Source organism: the organism of the source record quoted next, unplaced genomic scaffold (genome assembly GCF_019419815.1).
Source record: "Pyrus x bretschneideri cultivar Hongxiangsu unplaced genomic scaffold, Pyrus_bretschneideri_v1 Contig11, whole genome shotgun sequence".
NCBI lineage: Eukaryota > Viridiplantae > Streptophyta > Magnoliopsida > Rosales > Rosaceae > Pyrus > Pyrus x bretschneideri.
Window position 1 is genome coordinate 9455109 of NW_025999402.1, and position 14776 is coordinate 9469884.

The 14776-nt window shown below is 34.9% G+C and overlaps 2 protein-coding genes across 4 annotated transcripts; one reads left to right on the forward strand and one right to left on the reverse strand.

The window, feature by feature from the left end:
- The first annotated feature begins 10986 nt into the window (after positions 1 to 10986).
- On the forward strand, positions 10987 to 12688 carry LOC103951835 (protein FAR1-RELATED SEQUENCE 7-like). Of its 3 annotated transcripts, none has more exons than XM_009363297.2 (3): positions 10987 to 11128; positions 11543 to 12023; positions 12370 to 12688. In XM_009363297.2, the coding sequence occupies exons 1-3, from the start codon at positions 11121 to 11123 to the stop codon at positions 12568 to 12570; spliced, it is 690 nt and encodes a 229-aa protein (XP_009361572.2). In that variant the 5' UTR covers positions 10987 to 11120; the 3' UTR covers positions 12571 to 12688. The 3 variants fall into 3 exon arrangements, with proteins under 3 accessions (XP_009361572.2, XP_009361574.2, XP_048433241.1); XM_009363299.3 differs by having other exon boundaries at positions 11566 to 12023; XM_048577284.1 differs by having other exon boundaries at positions 11581 to 12023.
- A 135-nt stretch (positions 12689 to 12823) lies between these two features.
- On the reverse strand, positions 12824 to 14606 carry LOC103951837 (ycf20-like protein). The gene is given in 5 exon segments (XM_009363300.3): positions 12824 to 13300; positions 13303 to 13398; positions 13401 to 13559; positions 13562 to 13581; positions 14266 to 14606. Coding segments are annotated over 5 exon segments (633 nt in total). The 5' UTR covers positions 14436 to 14606; the 3' UTR covers positions 12824 to 13112.
- Positions 14607 to 14776: the final 170 nt, after the last annotated feature.

The following is a 14776-nucleotide window of genomic DNA, read 5'->3' on the forward strand; positions in this document are numbered from 1 at the left end:
TTCTCTCTCTCTTCTTCTACTTTTTGACTCTGAGTCTCTGCCGCCTACAAACAAATACACCCATAACTTTTTCACATTCCATCCATATCACGTTATTTAACTACATATTATGCCTTTAATATCTTCAAAGAAGATGTCAAAATATACACATCAATTATATTAGTAAAAAAAAATCACACTAATATACTCCAAAGGAAGTGCCAAATCCTATATGGCGATGACATGAATTGGCAGCAAAAGATTTTTTTTTTATCAATTATTAAATATATTTTATTAATTTTTAATTAGTTTAATCATTTATTATAATTAATGTTGAGTTTATCTATAGAATTATCCTATATATTTCTTCTTTTCAATCAAAAAAGGTGAACAGACTACTGATTAAACTTTAAATGTCTTTTATTAAATTTTAATTAGTTTAATAATTTATTTTATAAAATAATAATTTAATTTGATAAGAACAAAACTTAAAAAAATGTTAAAGTACTACATAAATTATCAAAATTTAAATTTTATATTTAAAATTTGTCATTTCTTTTGAAAATGGTCTAATAATCAATCTGCTTCTCCGCTTCAAACGGAATCTCTCGATCTCCCTGTCGACCTTTAGCTCCTATCTCGCCACATATACTTATACTTATATCATGTATGCAGATATGAATATGACTGACACACTTGTAATAAAAAGAACACTGTTAATTTGTTTACCGCAGAAAATTAGACAAAGTTAGGCAGAGGCAGAGGGGATGGAATCCTAAGGTAGTGTTTGTTAATTATATAAGTATTATATAAGAGCATATATACAGTGAAAGAAAAACATATAATATTATACGGTATATGAGTACACGGCATGCAGCTAGCTAGCAGAGATATTGTATATATGGGAGAGAGCCTTGCAGCCTGCACCCCCATGCGAGGACATTAACCCTTGTCTTCCGGGTGGGTCTTCGGTGAGTTTGATTACAACTTCATTCTCTATCAATAATTTAGTCATTTTTGATAGGGACAGTTCGATTGCTATAAAATCTAACTCACATTCCTATACTACTAGTCTTTATGCACATCCTCACGTGCATGCAGAAGATATTTTTTGAATTACGGCATGCTAAGTATGATTTACACGTTTTAAAATGTATTTGTATGCATAAATTGACAAAAAAAAAGTTAAATATCTGAAGTAAATGAATAATCTTAGATAGAATCGGTCTTTATAGAATTTACATTAAGAATGGAGAAAATAATATTTAATAAACAATTGATTGAATCACATTATTGCTAACTCGTTGTGAGGCTAAGCCCACCCCCTCCTCCTTAGTGTAGATAATATATATTGTTTGTTAAAAAAAAAATCATTGGACAACTAATTTAATCACATTATTATTCGCGTGCGAAAGACTTCTTTTATAACCATCATTTAATAAACAATTGATTAAATTATTGTTAGCCTATTGTGAGGTTAAGCCCACCCCCTTCCACCTTAGTGCAGATAATATCGTTTGTTAAAAATAAAAATAAGCAATCATTTGACAACTAATTTAATCACATTATTATCCGCATGCAAATGATCTTTTTTATAACAGGCATTGTACGCCTCTTAAGATATTTTGAACGTGTTTAAAAATAGAGAAAATAATATTTAATAAACAATCGATTGAATAACATTATTGCTAACCCATTGTGAGGCTAAGCCCACCCCTTTCCCCTTAGTGTAAATAATATTATTTGTTAAAAAAAAAATCATTTGACAACTAATTTAATCACATTATTATTCGTGTGCGAAATACCTTTTTTTATAACCGGCATTACACGCCCCTTAAGATGTTTTGAACGTGTTTAAAATAGAGAAAATAATATTTAATAAACAACTGATTGAATCACATTATTGCTAGCCCATTGTGAGGCTAAGCCCACCCTTTCCCCCTTTGTGTAGATAATATCATTTGTTAAAAAAAAAAAAATCATTTGACAACTAATTTAATCACATTATTATCCACATGTGAATGACCTTTTTTTTAACCGGCATTACACGCCTATTAAGATGTTTTGAACGTGTAAAAAAAAAACAATCATTTGACAACTAATTTAATCACATTATTATTCGCGTGCAAATGACCTTTTTAATAACTGACATTACACGCCTCTTAAGACTTTTTGAACGTGTTTAAAAATAGAGAAATTGAATCACATTATTGCTAGCCTATTGTGAGGTACTAATTATGTGACATTCCACATCGCCCAGGGGAGTGATCTTTATACGTATATTCCCATCCCTACCTAGCATGAGGCCTTTTGGGAGCTCACTCGCTTCGGGTTCCGTAGGAACTCCGAAGTTAAGCAAGAAGGAGGCTAGAGCAATCCCATGATGGGTGACCCACTGGGAAGTTGCTCGTGAGTTCTCAAAAACAAAACCGTGAGAGAATGGTAAGCCCAAAGCGGACAATATCGTGCTACGGTGGTGGAGCGGGCCCGGGAAGTGGTCCCGCTCGGGCCGGGATGTGACAATTTGGTATCAGAGCCTAACCCTGGTCGCGTGTGTGACGACGAGGACATCAGGCCCCTAAAGGGGGTGGATTGTGACATCCCACATCGCTCAGGGGAGTGATCTTTATATGTATATTCTCATCCCTACCTAGCATGAGGCCTTTTGGGAGCTCACTGGCTTCGGGTTCCGTAGGAACTCCGAAGTTAAGCGAGAAGGAGGCTAGAGCAATCCCATGATGGGTGACCCACTGGGAAGTTGCTCGTGAGTTCCCAAAAACAAAACCGTGAGGGAATGGTAAGCCCAAAGTGGACAATATCGTGCTACGGTGGTGGAGCGGGCCCGGGAAGTGGTCCCGCCCAGGGCGGGATGTGACAAATTATAAATAAAAAATAAAAAATAACCCCCACACACACACACGAAAATTAATTATTAAAAATTACTATTAAAATAATGAAAATGTTCTTGCCTTATTTGATGCATTATTTTGGGATGGCTTTGAAGTTTTTTTGTTTTGGGAGCATTTTTGTCCAATTCTTTTTGTTGAAACTTGATGACACCAAAACACTATTCACCCTTTTCTTCTCTCTTTATATATAGATTTTATCTCAATTGTACTCACTCAAGCTTTCAAATCCATTTCTCTCAAATATATATATACACTTCCCTTCACTTTCAGTGTTTTTTGTCAACAAAAAAGAAAAACTCTGCCTCTCTGCCCTATCTCTCCTTAATAATTTATATATTCCACTGAACTCTATATTATCATTTTTTTTCATCCTGCAAGTACGTACCTATATATATATATATATATCTCCCCAATAGTAATACACGTACTAATATTAATTGATTGTAGAAGGGTATATTCTTAGATATACGTAGTATATAGGAACATATATGTGCGCTTATATGTATGCACACGTACGTGTATATATGTATACGAAGGCTATTTCAAAATTTGAATAAGGTTAGGGTACAGAGAGTGACAAATTAAGTGGAGAGAGAGAGAATGAATAAATAAATAAAGGGCTGAACCGGGAAGGTGGTGCAGAAAGGAAGAGAGAGACAGAGAGAGATAGAGAGTGAGATTCATCTCGAAGGCTTCGAAAAACACCTCCCTACAAGTTTGACCATTAAAGAAGGAATCAAAGACGGTAAAACACATGTCCCTCTACCTTTTTTTAAATTTTATTTTTATCAATAACTAAGTTAGCAATTATTAATCAAAGCCTGTTACCACTGTAAAAATTAAAAATATGCTCTCGTTAATCTAAATCATCATCATGCCTAACCTTACCTTGGCCCTCTTTTTAGGAGTAGGATTTTCTTCTTCCTCTTCCTTTCCCATCTATTTAAATGATTATGGTTAATCAAATCAATATTTTATATTAATTTTTTTATTAAATGAGAAAAACAAAATAGAGAATGTAAGAGGAAAGAATAAAAAGAGATGGAAGGAAGAGGAGAGAGAATCCTAATCGCTCTTAGACAGAGAAAATCATGAAAGGAAAATTTAGAGAGAGATGGAGAAGTATGACTTTTGACCTAGAGGCTAGAACTACTAAGCAATGTGACCATCTAGGGTTGGCAAAATGGGAATTGGATCCCATTCGGATCCACTTTGTAAAAATTTTAGGAATTCCTACATCTTAGTTATTTATTATGTATCGTACGGTCAGAAAGTATTTGACTTTTTTTATTTAAAATTAAACATAAATAGTATATGATGAAAACTGGTCGCACGATGTACGATAGACGATTAGGATTTGGGGATCCTTAGGTTTCCCACAAAGTGGATTCAAAGAGGATCTTCTTTCGGGAAAATGGCTTAACCCTAATTATATATTTTGTATAGAATAATGTTAGGAATATTAAATTTGTAGACTAAATTTTGCATACTAAATAGTGTGTCACCAATAAAAAAATAGGATAATACTAGAGAAATTAAAAATTTTAAACTAAACTTGCAAACCACATAATGTGGTTGTTGATGATTAGATTATTACTTAAGCATTGATTAATGTGTTTATTTCTTATTGGTGACACATCATTTGGTTTGCAAATTTAGTTTAAAATTTTGGTCTTTTTAGTATTATCCTAAAAAATAAGCACGTTAATTAACACTTAAATAATAATTTAATAATCAACTTTCATGTTATGTTATTTACAATATTTAGTATATAAATTGGGAAGTGTTATTGTCACTCCAAAAATCTTATTCTACACTCCTCACAAGTGTATTTTTCTTTCTAAATATAGAAAGTTTGGAGTGTAGAATGATATTTTTTGAGTGCCAATAACAATTCCCTATAAATTTGGTCACCTTAGCATTACCCTTTTATATATGAACAAGAACATCTTAGTTTTCAATTTGAGAAATGCTAAGGAGACTCTTTCAATATGGAACTCTTTATAAATTATCTGCAAGCGTATATTTTAACTTTAATTTATGTGCCGATATTATAAAATAGGGAAATTTTATTAAAACCCATTCAACCTCTTTTTACACCAAACTCTAAAAATATTTTATTCAAATTCCTAATTCACCCTTGCATAAAACTGAAAAACAAAAAACAAAATCAAAATGTATTTTTACACTCACTGTCACTTCCACCTCAAACCCCACTAGAGATTTGCTGGTGATTTTTCAAGGCAACTTATGCCTTCCATAACAGCCCATTTACCATTCACAAGCTTTGGCATCTAACGCCTTCTATACAAGGTACCCTTGGTCGTGATTCTCCACATTGCCGACTCTGTAACACTTAAAAACTGTTTAGGCCCTGATTTGCTTTCAGCATTTGTCAGTTGAAGGAGGTGAGCAATAAAGAGGAGGAGGAGGAGAATATAGGATGGGAACAAAGAGAACGGAAAAAGAGCCTGAAAAGAGAAGACGCTGACACAAAAGATTCACCCCCCTCAGTTAAGAAGATGCTGGAAAGCAGCAGGCATTGGTGAGGCTAATATGGGTTCATCTCCTTTCAATATATTTTTCTGTTCATCTCCTTTCAATATATTTTTCTTATCTCACATTAATTTAGGGGTAAAGTGGAGTGTTTAATGGCAAAAATATCTAGAGAAATTTTATTTAAAACCATGTAACATTTTTCTACACCAAACTTAAAATTTAATGAGAGTTGTCTTTTTAATCCTATTGCATAATTACCATCAGGTGAAAGATGAAATTAACAATAAAAATAAAAGTTATCAACAAACCCACAATATCTAAGAGCTAAAAACAAGTTTTTTTTTATTGATGGATAGTGATTTTGAAGTATGAATCGATTTATGCAAAAAAAATTTCGTTTGATTTCAATTTTTCTAAGAGTTGAAAAGATGAGTTTTTGGGTTTCAATTCACGACCATCAACGCTGAAAGTTGAGAGGATGGGTTTTTGGGTTTGCTATGCTTTGTGTGTGGTCATTACCTTTAAGAGTCTAATTGCTTATGATTTGATAGGTAAAAATTGAGGAAAAAAGTAGTAAAAAGAGAAAAGGTGACGATCGTGTAGCTCACTGCGATCATAATAGTAACACTCACAAAAGTAAATAAGCATATTGTTAGCTGATTGTAGTTATTAGTGTTGCAGGATTTATCCCATACTTTGTAATCTGCTACTTTTTTTTTTTTTTTTTTTTTGGATCTCTATTAATACAAACTCATGCCGTTGCTTAAAAAAGAAAAACAAAAAAAAGAAAGAATGGCACAGCTACTGAAAATTGGTTCATTAGGAATCCAAAAGTGATGAGGACTGTTGTTAGATTAGAATGTTTAGCCGACTTTTTGTTATGGTGGTCTCACAAGATTCATAAACAAGTAGAAAATTCATCAAATTATTTGACTTGTCCACACAAATCGAACTCTAGAAAGCTTTCATTCCCTTAAACAAGTAGAAACTTCACCAAACTATTCAATTTAGAATTTTATTTTCTAAATGGGTGTAAAGATAAATTTACATTTTGAATTGAGTTTGTGAGGGTAGTTTAGATAGTAAGTTTGGGTTTAAAGAGATATTAATTAATTCTTTAATTAAAAATAATATGGGTGTAAAAAGAAGTTATAAATGTTCAAGTAAAATTTCCCAAATATTTAAGTTGAATGTAGAAAGAAGTTTTTAGGTTCAAATAAAATTTCCCCATAAAATATTGTATAAAAAATATAAAATATGAAATCATAAAGTGTTCCACTTTTAAAACAGTCTTCTTAACATTTATCTTTCAAATTTCACCGTCTTTTGTTTGAAATGACTATTAGCTCCCTGAGGCCATGTCGACCCATTGACCACCCACAAGTTAACTGAAGTGAATTACAATATATAGTAGTCAAAATACTGCGCAAGTACTTTAAATAGAGGCATGAGATACACATGGCAATGGCAACATACCAATATCAACACATGGCTTCCATTCAATGGTACTCCCTTTGGATGCAATAAATCTACATCTATGTCTCAATGTGGATTTGTTGTAGTCTGATACCTTGAAGTTTATTGGCTTTTAAAATTTCATATATAAATTTTTTTTCATCCCAGTCTAGTTATAGTTTTGGGATACTTTCGTACATTTATTAAGTTTTCCATTAAAACTTTTGTTAACTGATGACGTGGTGCCCATATCGACAATTACAGACTAACGGATCATGATAGGACTTGATCGTGGAGTAGTAATCGTGATCATATGCAATACTTACACATGTATGTATGCCGACCGTAAACGTAATTTGCTCTTCTATAGATTGATATGCTGAACTGCGTTCTAATCTAGATGTGGTGATTGCGAATTTGCGATCAAGCAAAGCATGGGTTACGTTACATGCACTACTTGAATTAATGGCCTTCATGTTTCACAAATTCAGAGCATGCACCAAAACATGGGCACCCCCAATATGACCAAGGTTCGCTATAATAGCTACCCTCTCTCTCTCTCTCTCTCTCTCTCTCTCATATATATGAATTGGGAATATATAAAAAGGGAATAAACATTATATTCTTATGGGTTAAGGAAAACATGTATAGAGCCATAATTTTAAAATACACGTACACATATTTGTGGGCTAAGAGCAAGAGTAACCATCTAGCATGAATGTATTTTGTATATTATACAGTAAATTTTTTATATATATAGTCCGATAATCGTAGAGACCAAACCAATTTTATAACTTTAAGAAAGTTATTACTTACGTGTAGTTTCTTTTTTTGTTTTTTTTTTTGAACAATACTTAAAGTGTAGTTAAAAATATTAATTTTTTTTACTTTGTTATCTTTAACTAAAGTTTTATGGGTATAGTGCTCTCTTTAACATTTCCCTGACCTCAGCGAGAATAGAACAAGTCGTCCGAGCCTAGTCTTACTAAGAGTTTGAATTGCTCCATAGGATAGTAGGGCAAATGAATCGCACTAGTGTGATTTGGCTAGCAGAATATATTCTATATTTTTCAACCAGGTCAACTAACGCCACCATCGCCACTATGGAAACTCAATTTCCTTAGTCCTTTTTCTATGTAACAAAGCCAAGCTGTTTCCGCCTTCCATCCCATGTTTCCTTGCTTGAGATTGCTTTTTATTAGCCCAGTCATGAACCACCCCGGTTGGAGCCATGGTCTACCCGGCAGTGCTTCATATCCTCCTTGCTCTTTGTCTAATCTTAGACTAAGGGTACCAAACCGGGCATCCTTCTTTGTTGCTTGAGAAACTAAAAGTATTTTGGCTTCAATAAGAAGTTATACATGTTGAAAATGTATTATATACCCACAAGCTCAAATATGTGGTACAACTCTAAAAAATAACGTATTGTCCCAAATAACTTTAAAGAAATATTTTAGTTTATCTTAATTTTTTATTTGTGACGTAGCATATGTTTAGTTTTTACTATATGAAGGCGAGTTTTCTTAACACGGACTTAAAAATCATAACTTATTACAATATGAAATTTATTTTTATACATAATTAACCCATTTTTACTGTATCGCGGACGGGAGGGTGACAAAATGACAAATAATAGATAAGCAGCAGGTAAAGCCGTAAAGGCGGAGAAAATAGGGGTGTGATTTTCCCTCTTCCATTCCCACTTCTCTCTCTGCATGACTTGTTTAGCTGCAACAGTGATGCATGATGGGATGGCACGGCGATGCAACCATCTTCACTCACATGGTGGTTCACTAAATCAGAGCAATATCAGGTGAATAAATATCACTAAAAGCAAAACAAATTTCATGTTTTTCTTGGTTGTACGTAATTTGAACATATGTATCTGTACATTGGAGAGAAATAAAAGTTTTTACATTGGACTTCCCTTTCTGAATTCTAAAATCTCCAATACGTGCATCTGGAATCTGGATTTGCATTTGGCTGAAGGATTAGTGTGTTTGGGACAATTTTCGCGGGATCTCAAACTTTATCCTATATGCACTTCGCAATTCGGGTTTATTCAACCGGTTATAACTTAAGTTATTCTTCATTTTGATCAAACGGTTACTAATCAAATGTGTATGTTTTTCTTTTTTATTGAAATAAGATGTGTATTGAAGAAAAAATGGTGGTATGTTGACCAAAAAAACAAAAAACCAAGAGTAGTCTAGTGAGGAGGGGAGGCCCAAAATCGGAGGAACCCACAGACAGGCTCGTGGGATGTCAAGGCAGGGCTGATGATCAACTTGATTGATGAAGAGAAAGGATCTATGTGGGCCGGGTTAGCTGATTAATCCGGCCCCCACTCTCATATGTGCTTGTTCTTTAACTTGATACGAAGGAAATTGAAAGTGAGAGTGTGAATTTCAAAACATGGAGATGAATGGATGGCTGGATGGTGCAATTCTAGCAACTTGCGTTGAGGATGAGGACATTTAGGAGGCTTCTAGTCTTGTGCAAATTCAGGAAGCAACAGCTCAAAATTGTTCAAGAGTGGAGCAAAATGCTAATCGCGCAGATGCTGGCGAGGAATTTGAAACCACAGCAGATGCACATGCATGCATTTTACAAAGCGTTCTACGCAGCAAGAAGAGGTTTCAGAACGCGTAAGTTGTTGTGAGTAATCTATCTCGTTCAGTCGTTCAAGGTTGGATGGCTTTATCATTGCTCGTGTTGGCTGTAAGGCAGTGGTACGGTATCCATCAAGAAACTGAGGATTGGAACGTACGTGAGAAGTGCAGTCAAAAGTGTTAGCCTTATCAAAGCTATGTTTGGCACCAGTCATTTGTCCAGCACCTAAGTAAGATGTGTTTTTGGAGTTTTGTCGTGCAATTCCACAAGAATCTATGTGAGTTTCAATCTGTGAACTACTTACTATGTGATGGTGAACATCGATCATTAACGACACAATTTACTTAATTGCGGAAAGCCGTCTATTCGATTATCTTACATTGATTTATATGGTTTGGTTTTGGTTATAAGTTATATAACAATGCATTGTATTTAATTTAGTTGCAGAATAAAGAGAGATGGAAATCAAGCATATAACTCAACAACCTATTCAAATTCAATATCGAGGAACAAACGTACTCAACAAAAATTTCACATGCACATAACTAACAGTCTCCTGTTTAAATATCCACTAGTCACTACCTAGTCTGCGTTTTGTTTTCTAGAAATGCACTATATTGTAAAATTTGTAATTTTGATCTCTCACAATTATTGCCTCCTTAAATTTTCTTGTTATGTTATTTATCCGTTGGTTCAACAGTAAATTTGATCTCACATTTGTGGTTTTTTCCAAATATTTTGAATAAACATTAAGAAAAACGTTATAAGCCATTTGAAGCAAAATGGGAAAATTCTGTGAGACGTTCGAAAATGAACGGGCAAAGGCCGAAGGCGTTAGGGGCGTATGAGTAAAATTGTTTGAATGGGTCAAGCATGTTGGTCAGTTTTTGTCCTTATAGTTGATGAAAGTTCATTGAATTCTTTTTGTCCAAATTTTAAAGTTTTGAAGTCACATTTATTAGTAGTTTAAAATAAAAAAATAAAAAAGATTTATGAAGAGTAATCTTCATAATTTTTGTAGAAGTTTATGACATCAATTCTGTGATTTCACAAAATATTTGGCACGAGTATTAAGAAAACGTAACATGAAATGTAAAAGTGGGTTTACCAGTTAATTGAAAAGAAAACTAATGAAAATGATTTGAAAATTTTAAGTTTTAATTAAAATGACAAAAAGATATTGTAAGTGAATAGTACTATAAGTGACTTTTTAAAGCAAAAATGTCATTTTAGTTAAAAATGAACAATATCGGAAATATTCGTTAAAACTCCCTTTCTTGAAACAATAAAAAAATTTGTGAACAACATTTAGGTTGGAACCACTTAATAATATTGTCTGGTTGGGTTCCATTTTACTCGTAAGTGAGGCTTCAAGTTCGATTTTCATCAAAAGCAAATTTAAACCACATTGTTACTAATCTATTATGAGATTAAATCAACTCCCATTTTGTAGATATTATCGTTTGTTTAAAAATAATAAAAAAAAACATTTAGTCTGGAACTTTATTTTATTTTTTTATTTCTATGAAATTCCGGAAAACCTCTTCCAGTTCCGTATCGCGCAAGGCCTGAGCTTGGCGCTTTAAACAAACACGGTTGCTGTCTGTGTGCATCTTAGCCGCCACTGCCACTGTGCCAGCATTTCGGGTTTTATAGAAAACTTCAATGACTCAGTAAGTTTGAAATTCAATTACTTAGGGTTCCTTGTTGATTTTCTGTCAATTGAATTCAACTGGGTCTTGCAATTTCCTTTGAGTTTCTGGGTGCGATTGTGATTAGTCTTGGGAATCTTAGTATTTCTTGGCTAGAATCATGGAATAATATGGAAATTCGTTTCTTTTAACTCGTGTAAATGTGTTGTTTCAGCTTCATCCTCCCAATGCTTTAAAATTAAAATTAAAATTAAAATTAAATCTGCTTAGATATTATTAGATAATATATGAATTCGGATTTGGGAATTCCACAGATAGTGATCATGTATAGGAGACTAGCAGCAGGAATGGATACTTAGGGTTCCATGAATTGAATTTATGTTGCGGTGGATTATAATTTGTTCTCAACTTGATGTAAATATTTGTTTATTGTAGTGAATCTGATGGTGCATCTGTAGGAACTTCTCTTGTAGATATGAGTCATCTTTTTGGACAGGATCATGATGATGATCAAAGGACTCGAAATTCTTGTAAAGATGGATCAAGTCTGGTCCAACCACATGAGCCGTATGTGGGTCAGGAATTCGACTCACAAGAAAGTGCGTTGGCATTTTATAATGCCTATGCCACACGTATGGGTTTCGTTACTCGTATGAACGATATGTATCGATCCAAACATGATGGAACCGTCATTGGGAGGACATTGGTATGCAACAAAGAGGGTTTCCGAAAGCCTGACAGGCGTGACAAGAAGACACTAAAGCCTCGGACTCAGACTAGGGTAGGTTGTAGGGCAATGCTGTCCATCAAGAAACTCAGTGTTGGGAACTGGGTTGTTAAATGGTTCGTTAAGGAGCACACTCATGCATTGACTCCCAATAAAGCTCCAAAAGGACTCATCGATGATCAAGTACTGGTAAGTTATCATGATCTTTTACAGTTTTTATTGACTTCAATTTGTTCTAAGAAATTTTTTTGTTTTGCGTCATGCATATGTTAATATTAGACTCGGAAACAATCTTATATCGGGGTACTGCAACTTAATTTTGTCAATTAAATGGGATTTTTGGTGGCTACAGAGCTCTTACTATATCTGCGCGACTGCACATGTTGCTCAATGACATATTTCTTAGGATTTTGTTTAAGAATTACATTAGTTAACAGGCCTAGAATCTGACATTACATCTTGTACCGCGTTAGTGTGACCTGAATTTCATTGATCTTATGCTTCTTTTCTTTTTCATTCTGTCATGTGTTTGTAGGACGATAAGACAAAGATTGCAGAGTTAACTAACGAGCTGTTCCTTGAGAGAAAGCGGTCTGCTGCACTTAGAGAAATAGTTGATCTTCTATTTAATCACATTGAGGAACATACGCAAGACCTGTCGAAGAAACTTCAGCATGTTGTTGACAATGTCAAGGAGCTTGAATCTGAAGGGAAAAATTGTCGTAGCCTCGGATAGGCCCGGCATTCTAATGTACGTTGAATATGTGCAGATTAGTTTTATAATTTTATTTCATTTTGCGGAAGAAGTATTACTTCGAAATCTTAAGTACGAGTTTAGCTGTGTTTTGTTACAATTAGCCAACCCTGTATATGAATGCTCGTATGGTTGTCACTTGGCACGAGTGTAGAATGTAGCATGCTAGAGTTCAGAGGCTAAGCCATAATTCTGTGCACTATGGGGGTGAAGTTATACCATTCATTCTGATCCAATTCCCGCCACTACCATTGTCATCGCCACCACCCCTGAAACTGGCGATACCGAAACTGGCGGTCATTAGGGGGAAAACTTCTTATGATCCCATCCTCCGGAGGCATAATTCAAGAAATTCAACATGTAAAAAGATGAGAGAAATTTGTTTATTTAGTAAGACAGTGCCTTTGTACATTTAGTAAGACAGGGCATACATTTATTTGCAAAAATTTAGTTGAGATTGGTCATCTTAGGATAAACGTGGATCTGGACCGGACAACCTACCGACGGATCAAGGGTGTTAAAACTTAAAAACACGAGTTTAGTACTAAATCTCCATCTTCCAGACTTGAGGTCGGTAGAACCATACCCAATTTAAAAGCATCCACAAAGAGACCTAAGCACACACCGGCTTTCCAGTAATTTACCATCATGACAAAAGACTTGAGCCTCCCACTTGATTGAGAGGGGGGCTTTCTATACATAAGCATACCACTACACCCGCAACCAGAACATCCCAATCCCCAGTCTGCCCAAGGATTGTAGCCAATGCATTTGCCGTGTAGAAACCCAAAAGAAGAAGAAATACTTTCATGGGAACTTTCTCCTAGCTAAATTCAGCTTCTCCAATAGCTGTCTTCCACCTGCAGTCACTATCCGACCCAATCGGGTGGCATTGAGATTAGAGTTGTTGCCATTGATGCCCTCTTGCCCACCGTTATCAGGAATCCCACCTGTGTCCAAGGCAAGGGCTCCCGTTGTCTTGTTGACTGAAAACTGTGTCAGCATACCAAAAATAAGCATGTTAAGAAGGGCATCAACATATTCTCATGAAAGAAGAAGGCATCAGTATAACTCCTAAATACAGTTTGCAGGACTTTTATTTGACGACTGACGTGGATATATATTATTGTGAACTAAACCAAAAAGAAAAGGCCTGTTTGTATCAACTGTTGACTGCCAACAAAAAGTCCAAAATGACTGAAATCATTCTCTGTAAGTGGCCTAAGCAGAATCTATTTTGATCCATTCAAGGTCCATTACGTCTATGGTCAGTGGCCACAGGATGAGAGGCAAACCTGGTCTTAGTGAAGGCAGGATCTTGGAAGATCTGCAGCAAATTTGGGCATCATTCCACATAATAATTTTCTGGAGCTTGGAAATAGGTAGGGACACAGCAGAGCAAAAAGAGGAAATCCAAGAAAGAATGCTAGAACAACAGAAGCAGGTCTATGCAGCAAGGATGCATGCAACTCACGCTATTTAGAATGGTTCAGGGATTCCACTAATTATTAAGGTATTCATAGAAATAGGAGAAATGTCAAGTCATCCGTTCATATACAGATATAATGCAGTTGACTTTATTCTGTAAACAACAACAAAGCAGAATGAAAATGCAAAAGCTCAGTCAGATATAGCATAAAGGAAAACAAATTTTCAGTGACCTAAAAATACGTATACCGCCTTTGGGGGGAAGGGAAGGGCACAGACTTTATGCGAATGTTTGAAGTTTGGATCTTGAAAGTTGGTTCACTGCAACAGTTGTGGATCAGACAAGTTGCAGGAGTTGTATATGATCTTTCAGGGATTTGATTCTCTAGTGCTGGTGCAGTTCCCGTTCGAGAGGCCATGAACTAGAATGATGGAAAGAAGAGAAAATGAGATTGTTAGTACACAAGCCTTCAATTTGAACAGTAATGATGATCACTCAAAGGTTAAGGATTGTTAAGGTGGTTTAGGTGAGTTTGATTCTTATGTAGTTATGTAAACCATTCCGAATATGATGGTGGGGAGTGCAAAAACTGCAACATAAACACAAACCCATTTTGGAGAGTGAGGTGGAGCCTAATTGATTCCATGGCAAAGTTGATACTCAAACCAGAGTGAGTGAGGCTTGCTATATTTGATCAAATTGTTCATATCAATCATCCATTAACCAAATGAAATGAAGAAAAGAAAGCAAACTGCAAAT